Source organism: Miscanthus floridulus, chromosome 3, assembly GCF_019320115.1.
Source record: "Miscanthus floridulus cultivar M001 chromosome 3, ASM1932011v1, whole genome shotgun sequence".
In the NCBI taxonomy this organism is placed as follows: domain Eukaryota; kingdom Viridiplantae; phylum Streptophyta; class Magnoliopsida; order Poales; family Poaceae; genus Miscanthus; species Miscanthus floridulus.
Window position 1 is genome coordinate 24,569,213 of NC_089582.1, and position 9,454 is coordinate 24,578,666.

General features: G+C 43.1%; 1 protein-coding gene across 1 annotated transcript; it reads right to left on the reverse strand.

The window, feature by feature from the left end:
• Nucleotides 1–2,511: 2,511 nt before the first annotated feature.
• On the reverse strand, nucleotides 2,512–7,599 carry LOC136545251 (small RNA 2'-O-methyltransferase). Its single transcript, XM_066537295.1, has 9 exons — nucleotides 7,179–7,599; nucleotides 6,593–6,685; nucleotides 5,630–6,087; nucleotides 5,284–5,532; nucleotides 4,145–5,076; nucleotides 3,913–4,064; nucleotides 3,721–3,837; nucleotides 3,489–3,617; nucleotides 2,512–3,160 (listed from the first exon to the last, which is right to left on the reverse strand). Exons 1-9 carry the CDS (start codon nucleotides 7,413–7,415, stop codon nucleotides 2,714–2,716), a joined length of 2,814 nt encoding a protein of 937 aa, XP_066393392.1. The 5' UTR covers nucleotides 7,416–7,599; the 3' UTR covers nucleotides 2,512–2,713.
• Between the last annotated feature and the right edge of the window lie 1,855 nt (nucleotides 7,600–9,454).

The window sequence follows — 9,454 nt, forward strand, 5'->3', positions numbered from 1 at the left end:
CAAAGGCCACGTCTCTTTCACTACATTAGCTATTTTGGTGAAAAGCAACCAACGATTGGCCGAAGTATGTAAGGAACAATTAGTCCTGGCCAACACCATTCTCGCTGATGATGGCCTTCGATCGAGAGACATTAGAGTGAATTTGTATAGGTTTGTTATTTGCTAGGTCTCTTGTCCATAGGGTTTTTAGGAAGTGGAGGGTGAAGGTCGCTGGCTAAGGCAACGCAAGCGAGAGAATGTTGAAGGCAATGATTAGATGACCGAGATCGGAGACATGTAGAGAAAGGCTTTGGATAATAGTGCAAGAATTGCTAAAGAAAACCATGGTTCATTGCAAGAGGTAGCTTAAGGTGGTCGTGGATCCAGTTAGTTACTTTGTTCCTTTTACCTGTTTGTCTCATCTAGAGATTCTAAAAGACAATTTATACATATCCTGAATTGTGGAAAGCCGGATTGTTAAAAACTAGCATTCACAAGTTGATGGTTGTATAACAACCTAGATTCTAGCTGTTTGGCCAATGCCCAAAAGTCAAAATGGTATGGAAATTAAGAGGCGATAGAGGAGATGAGTTTCATGAAAACCAGTTGACATTGTTTCCTAGTGAATAAAACACCCATAAAACCTGTATTAAGAGCTCACGATTTCATCTCTATGTGTTTTGACCAATCTTGTGTGGTTCAAATTCACACTGTGCATTATGCCTTCCATGTTTATCATGTACTATATGTAATTTATTTTACATATGTGACTCTGTTACATATATATTTCATACGGGTATTAGAGTGAATTAAACTATTGTTTGTTTGATATTTTTGTATGCTAGTACTTAATTTAGATAGTATTGCAAGTAGCCGTTATTTGTACACATTTTATCACAAAAAAAAACATGCAAATATTTAATGCTATGATCAAACTATACACTGGTAGAGGCTTTTTCATTCACCAACTAAATCCTATAAACATGATGTGGCACTTTAGAAATAGTGTAATGAAACTCACCATTATGATTGGCCTGAACCGAGCTGTCAATAATACAATCGATATCGTAAAGTAGGCCTGTAATGACGTAACTACAATACCGATAACATTTGGGCCCCTTGCCTTTTAAATCGTCCAAGAAACCCACCAAACCGGCAAACCCTTTCAACTCTCGCCCTTCTCGCGGTGCCATGGAGTTGCAGGTGACAACAACATGTGGGGGTGGAAAGCCAAACGACCAGAGGAGGGTGAACTGCGCTGGCGACGGGGCCGTTCGCTGGTCTTATAAGACCAGCCGGCTGGCTGATTTCCCCTTCTCAATGTACTGTTTATCAAACCAGCCAAACAGTGTTTTTCTCTCACAACGAACCAGCCGGAACAGTGTTTTTCAGCCAAGTTTCAGACCAGCGAACGGGGCCGATATGGGAGAGGAGACGCAGGAGCACAATTAATTTGGGGACTATTGTCGCCATTTGGTACAAAAGAAACACTTCTCTTAGGAAGCAACATAAATAGAGGGAAATATATACGGTTAAAAGAAACAAGTTCGATTCTCTATTTTTGTATAAATGGGGTTGCAAGGAATATCTCGGTCAGTAAAAGTTGTAGAGAACGTGTCGTTTGGCTTTTCTTGTAGTTTTGTTGCTTGTTGTGGGCTGACATAAATCATCTTCTATGAAGTGAGGTGACATATTGCTTTATTTTCATGAATACTTGAATTGGGGGATTAATTTTATAAATGGCATACCAGTTTGCCTGGTATATTTATACAAAGAAAAGTTGTGGCAACGTGGTTGTTACATCAACAATCAGACTATATAAGAGGCCATGGATAATGTTACCATTGCATCAACAGTAGTGCATAAGGTATCTCTTTGGCGGTGGATTCATATGTTCAGGCAATGTGCAATACATTTGGCAAGATTTTTTTTTCTCGTCACTTGTCAAGAAACTTGACCTCCCTCAAGTTGAGCATAGCTTAATTGGTTAGGTTGAAGCGTGTCCACCTAGGTTCAACTCCTTGACTTAGCACATGTGCTATTTTTTTCCAACGGTAGTCACATATCCTATGATTTAACAAACACTATTCTTTCAATATTATAGACAAATATGTTCATTGACAACGAGGTGCATGTGATGATTTCTTAAGATTTGCCGATCTAATTTACTCCGTCGAAGATGCTCATAAAGTAGGATGTGAGTGTGTGTATATGTAGATTTGCCGATCTAATTTACTCCATGGAAGATGCTCATAAAGTAGGATGCGAGTGTGTGTATATGTACGTGAGCGTCTATATCAGTACTAGGTTTTGAAAAAAAAAATGACCTCCCTTTTTCACTGAATACTATTTCCGGTGTCAATATTTTCGACTAAGGGTACAAATAAGTATCTTTGCTGCGAAGCCATACACATATTTTACTGTTTTCTTTTATCTTCTGAAGTTTATAATCAGTTCACCTATGCGTTTGTTAGGCTTAACCTCCGGGTCCAAATGCTTTGCATATACGGTGTAGTAACTGCTGGCTATCCATACCCTAGAAGCAGACTCTGAATTCCTGCACTTGCATGCCGCAATGTTAATTTTTGGTGTTCTTAGTACAAGTCGGACGCCCACTCTCCGAACAAAATATTTAGTTCTAAACTCTCCTGACAGATTATTTAGTTCTAATCCGGGGGCATGATTCAAAGTTTCGAACCCCAGGGTGATTAGAAGTGCATTCTAGACTGCTAGTTCACAGGTCAGTGCCGATCTTCTCCTCACACGCGTTAGGCCACTCCCAGAGAACCTCGTAAGGTTGATCGCCATCTTTGTCCAGGCACATTGCTTCCTGACCCTGCATCATTCTTCTGAAAACAGCGATCTGGGAAGCGTAGCCTGGTTCCTCACCTGAGCCGCCGACGCCAGAGAATTCCACGCTGTAGTTATGCTTCACCGCGAGGCCAGTAGCCCAGCACTGGAACTGTGCCCTGGTCCACTCGAACTTGTGGTCGTGGTTGCGGAACTTGCAGGGACCAACGCTTTCGTCTGCCTCGTCATCCTTGTTGGGCATAGCTGACCCCTGGAGGATAGGGTTGTATTCGTAGTTGGGTGTGGAAACAATGAGCACCGTTGGGCGGAATGAGCTCAAGACGACATTGCCAAATAAAGTCGCTTGGTCCTCCTCAACGTGCTCGATCACCTGCATTTCACATAGTAGAATCATGTGCCGACATGAGACTTCCATTTTAGAATCTAGAGAAGCGCTAGAAAGCACAGAGCTTTTATATCTGAGCATAATGATGTTACAACTTACAGCAATGCCATTTATCTCAGATGTTAACTACAACATTAATTTAGTTTATGTAGATGAGCATCCTATAGACATGTTTTTATAGATGCATCAGCAACAACCCCTAACAGTATGATCCAAGAAGTTAATTGCAAGGTGTCATGTTTAGAAGGGACACCTTATGCACTGAAACCAAATAAGAATACAATAGAAAAGTCCAAGAGGTAAGGTCCGTTACCTCAAGACAAGTGCCAATATCAAACCCATATAAGCGAGAATCATAGTCCGTTATTGATCCGTCATAGAGCACAGCAGTTGGAACATTTGTCTGCATCATTGATTTCTTGCTCAGCTTCTGATGAAGGCTCTGCAATTCCAGGAGAGGCAAAACAAGTTAAAGTTTAATGCACATGGAAAGGACAAGATGGATGGAACATCAGCAGCTACTAAGTCAAGGATATGCTTTGTACCTTTGCTGCACGTGTGAGGCCTTTTCGAGAAATATCAACACCGACAAGCTTTTCTAGCGTGGTTGGATGCTCTAACAATGAATCAAGAAGGCTACCAGATCCACAGCCAAAATCAACCTGAAAATGCATCTTTGCAATGAAAAACAATTTTTTTCATAAATAAAGAACAAGAGAATTAGGGGGGAAATTTACAAGTGTGGTAGCATGCAGCTCGTTGATGTGCCGTACAGCAAATTCAACTCTTTGTTTAGATAATGGAGGACTGAACAAGGCTTTCTCCATTCTATCTTCTAATGGTTCAGTTACCTGCAGAACCTTTACAAAGAACTCCAGGAAGCAGCTCTCTGCACAATGTTTAAATGTGTACACCTGCTGAAGCCAGATTCAAAAAGATTGCTGAAAATTATAAGATTAGGTGGCTCACCGATAGATACATTGGAGAGGTCATGTGAGACCTCAAAAGCTGCAGCCATTATTAAATCCCTAGGAGGCAGTTCAGCTAGAAAACATGCAGTTTGATTCACTGACAGCTGAGTTACACATGATTCAAGCTGATTACTAACAGCATCCGTCCCAATCTCAAACTCAAACTCATTGCGGCTCTCCAACAAATATGTTTTTGCTTTATCCTTCGTCACAAGGGAAGCAGTATAGCTTATACAAGTCAACGATCCGTGGGACGGGAAAACACCAGAGTCCGGACCGTCAATGTGTGTTAACTTTGCAGTACTTTCAAGGTGCTTCCTTTGTGTATCCATAGAAAATGGTCCAACTGCATTGCACATTGCTGAATCATTGCCTCCGGTCTTGCCATAAACAGATAGGCACATTGCAAACTCTCGCAGAAAAATATTTGGATGTATCTTGACACCATCAGTACACTCAGAAAGATATAGCTTGTCTGTTTTTGAGGTTAGTTTTTTAAAATAATTATTGAACCAAATCAAGACCTTCAATGCAGAATTCTGAATAGCATCAGATTCCTTGCTCCAAGTGTCAGCTGCAGAATACTCTAGTAAAATCTCTTGCTTCCGTGAACGTATGTTCACTTCACATTTAAAAAGGTCTGGGGTTTCCTTGTTGATCCTGACATCATTGGTGTACTGATTTTCTACACTGTCTGCTGGTGCTCCTCTTTCTTCAGAGCTCACAGCTGACATTAACATATCACAGGAGACCCTACTGACAGCAAACTGGGGCTCTGGCAACATCTGGAGGCGACAAAATGAGCAAAGGAGATCTCGTGGAGAGAGGCCTTTCCAACTAAAACGAGAGTATGCAGATGGAAGCTGCGCTGCAAGAATCGAGTCCCTAGACATCTTACAATTTCCATCAGGTAACTTGCCCAGAAGTATCCTGAGCCAAAAGCATATGTCAGTGTGTCACTCGGAAGAACTATACGAAATTCGGTGCTTAAATAATAGATAAAAGCAGCCCAGACATGAAAGAAAAACAGCACATGAGGCCAACCTCTACAGCTATGTGATGATTCCTGAGAAAAAATGACCATATCTACAAACAATATAAAATGCTGTTGTAGTGAAATATTCAACAAAGCTGTACCTGTAATAGGTACATAGATTGACATCTTTGGTGTGAAGTTCTGAATCTCTCCTTGTGTATCCGATATTTGCCAAGAGCGCATCTCCATAAATTGTTTGGCCACAAATATAGGAAGCTCGCTTATTTACTTGCCAGTTGATGTCACCATCTCCATGACAAGCAAGCGAATTTTTTGATATATCAGAAACAACATGTATATTTGGGGCTGCAAAATACAGCCTTATCTCAGAAGATGCTTTTCCAATTGTTCTGCAGTGAGACAGATGTTTCAAAATTGTCATGCACAGCAAGAATAGTGGAAAAGGCTCAGGAGTCAGGATTTACTGCTTAGTTTTTCTTTGCCTACCTTGATACAAGAACATGAGAGGAATCAATTGCTGAGAGCTCTGCTGCAACATAACTCATATAATGTTCATTATCTCGTAGATTAATTCTTACTGTCTTCAGTTCATCCTCCAACACGTGGGGAACAAGAATCACTTCTACTTCTACAGGTTTTGTTGTACCAGACCAACGCTCAAGTGCCAACTCAACAGCCTCTGGAGAATAGGGCTTTTCACTCTGAATCCAGAAGTTGCTGTCACTAACAGAGACTCCAGGAGATTGTTTCGCAGCATTGTACATCAATGACAAAACCAAGAGAGGATCAAATTCTGCCCTATGGTCAATCACTTTACACAATGTATTGACCTTCACATCACATGCAGCAATAGCCGGCAGAGGTATCCTCCCAATGAGATCTCCAGTTCTCCTGAGAGTCACACACAAGTGGCCAACAAGAGGATGGGTAGATGATAGGAAGTTCTGAAATGAAGTACAGTAGTATGGTGATGTTAGAAGAAGTGATTGGATTTTTTTTATAATTTAAAAAGTGCACCAAAGCTCAAATATGACATGAATAAACAGTAGCATGCTTTGAGTGGTCAGCAGAATGGTTCCTACTTTGTGAATTGTACTACCAATAATCTTACACAGGTATTGACATTGTAGGGAACCAAGTCAGATTATATTACAACTACAAAATATTAGCATAAGAAAATGTCAAAGTAAAAATGGAACCTTATGTTCGATCAGTCTTTGCAGCTTACTACAAGTTGGCGGTTACAGTGCTATAGGTTCCTCGTTCTTAAATTTTGAGGAAAGACTCACAGCAGTTAAATATTATGCATTGCCAAACAGAGGCAACCTAGCAATCCAACAAGGACTCTACTGCACTTCTCAGAAGGCAGAAGAGCAGCAGTGTACAGACCTTTACTCACGAACTAGGACAGACAAGACATAATATCAACATGGGGAAAAAAATACTGACCTCATCTATGAAAAAACCAGATATGCGAGCAATCAGTTCATCCCAAGCTTCTTGGGGTGTACTGGGTATATTTGCCGTTGGCTGAATACCAAGCTGTGATGGAAAAACAAACAGTTATCAGAACAAGTTGATAGCATGGGAATATGATTACATGCAAATACTAGCTAGCTTAACTATACAATGGGGAGTAAGCTCCTAAGTCTGAACATCAGTCTATTAGAGCATAAATCGAAGGCGATTACGCGATTATCAGTTAACAGCATAACAGAAAATGTGCAACAGAACTGTGTTCGCAGTCAAGGAACAAGGATAGATTACCTAAACTAAGCACAGAATCTGAATTTCAGTTCCTAATCACCAGATACTCTTCCTTCCAAGCAAAACACAAGCAGCGCAATGATATGATTCACACAACAGCTCGATTCCAACACCAAGGATTTCTACCACCGAAATTCTCCCGTTCTAGCGGCAAACCGCGACTCCCAATGGCTTGCCAACCAAAACACTGGATTCGAGCAGCAACCAACGCCGCAATGCCACTAACAACCACAGCGCCGCGCCGGCAGTGGGGGGACCTCAGCCTCACCTTGTCGAGCGCGATCTGCGCGGCGGCCTGCTCGGCGTCCTTCTTCCTGAGGAAGGTGCCAGGCGTGGCGACGGAGAGGCCCGGGAGGTCGAGCGCGCAGCGGTAGACGCTCCTGGTCTGCGGCGCGAGGCCCGGGCAGCCGCCCACGGCCTCCCGCACCTCCTCGACCGTGTACCGCGCCTTGGCGCCGAACCGCTGGTGCACCACCGCCTTGGGCGTCGGCGCCGCCGCCGCCATCGCGCCCGCCGCGCGGAGGGAGTGGACTGGGGGGCGCCGGCCGGCGGGAGCGGAATCGGGTCGGGCGGCGAGGGTTTGGGGATCGGCGGCGTGGGGTTGGGTGATCGCGGATTAGAGGAAGGGGGAGAGGAGGGGTTAAAGCGTTAAACCCCCAGCCAGACAAGGGGAGGGGAGGAGAGTTTGCTGCGGCTTGGGTTCTCGGGCCTTGGAAGTTGGGAAGTGCTCCAGGAAGGGAAGGGAGAAACCGAGAAAGGAAGGCAAATATTGGCGCTTGCTATAAGTGAAATAACAGTTTTTTTTTCCTATAGCAAATCAGCATTAGTCGTTTTTTCGGCCATTCGAACAGAGCCAAAATGGTTTTCTATTGTGCTGTTGTACAACTATTATTGTCCCCCACGGCCCCAACCAAAGTGTGTTTAGAGCAGTCGTTTTTCTGACAAAAGCTGGGTTTATAGCAAATTAGCGTTGCCTGCTGCTAGTAGTAATACTCGTTGTACCTTTGAACACGGTCTCAAATTTTTACTATTTGATTTGACGGTGAATGCATGCACCACTCTGAATTTTATTTGGGACATAGTAGTATTCACTAATAAGTTGTGGTTTTCTTTGAGATGTCATGGTGTTGATTCTTGGGCAGCATAGTTGGCAAATGGCGATGCTTGAGTTCATAAACTGCGGCACATTTTGCATGCTGTGACATTATATAGATAGATAGATAGATAGATAGATAGATAGATATAGAGAGAGAGAGAGACTGGAAGAGAAAGCATCTTTGTTTCGTTGTGAACAAGTAGATTTTACTACCCGAACAATCCACTTTGTCTGTTTAAACTTCCTCGACAAAATTTAACCTCGGTTTACTCTCGTGGACTGTTTCAGTTTGTCTTATCTACCCCCTAATAAGATATATCTTTTCTTTTTATCAATGTAGAGTTTAGTTTTTTATCGGGTGATGATGTCCTATGTTAAAAAATATATTTATAAAATTTCATGATTACTTTTCATGCAACTTACATGTCTATGTTTAATTTAGTAGCAGATGTTATTAACCTATGAAAATTTCTTAATATATTTTCCCAACCTAATACTCAACCTATGAAAATGTTTTATATTAGCATATAAAAACTGAACCTAAAACTCAATTTATATGTGGAGCAACCAAAATGTACAAATCTCATTAGGGGTATATTTGACAATTAAAATAGTTTATGGAAGTAAAATTAAACCCAAATTTTGCAACGGATCAACCAGACTTGGCCCCGTTTGCGTGCCCTTAAACCCGGCTTGATCCGCTTCTTTTTTCATCCGGAACAGTATTTTCCTCTCACAAATTCCTCCAGAATTCCTCCAAACCATCCAAATTCCTCCACAACCATACCAGCCGAACACCCCCAAGATGGATCTTTTATGGCGTATTTGGATTGCGGCATCTGTTGGCTCCGGAGTCATCCGATCCAAAAACAGAACCTACCGATCTGTTTGGATTGAGGAGCGACGCTGACTCGTACCGTATCATCATGCCCTTGTGGCAGTTCATTCTCAGGGAACCAACTCGTCCGGCCTAAACATGGCAACGGGGCCCCGATCCCCGATTCCCTGCGGGGAATTCCCCTATTAGGGGACGGGGATGAGGCCAAATTGATCCCCACGGGGATCTAAACGGGGAAAAATTGCCTCCCGTCGGGTCTGGCGGGGACGGGGATGGGGGATCAATCCCCGTACCCGATATCCGCTTCTCCGCCCCGTTTAGTACACATGCTTTGCTTTCTTTGTTGATGGCCCAACTAGCCCATGAAGGCCCAATATCATCCAAGTATATAACACTGATAACCCTAACTTCTCCACCCTCGAGTTCCCTGTCCCAGGCTCCCAGCCACCCCTTCCGCCGCCGCCAGGCTTCCAGGTGCCCGTCACCACTCACCACTGCTGCACAACGGCTCCAACAAGCCCGCAAGTTGTCCATCTGTGCACCTCCGGCGACGGCGCATCCGCGCGATCCTCTAGTAGCGGCGACGCATCCACGCGCAGACACTATGGGT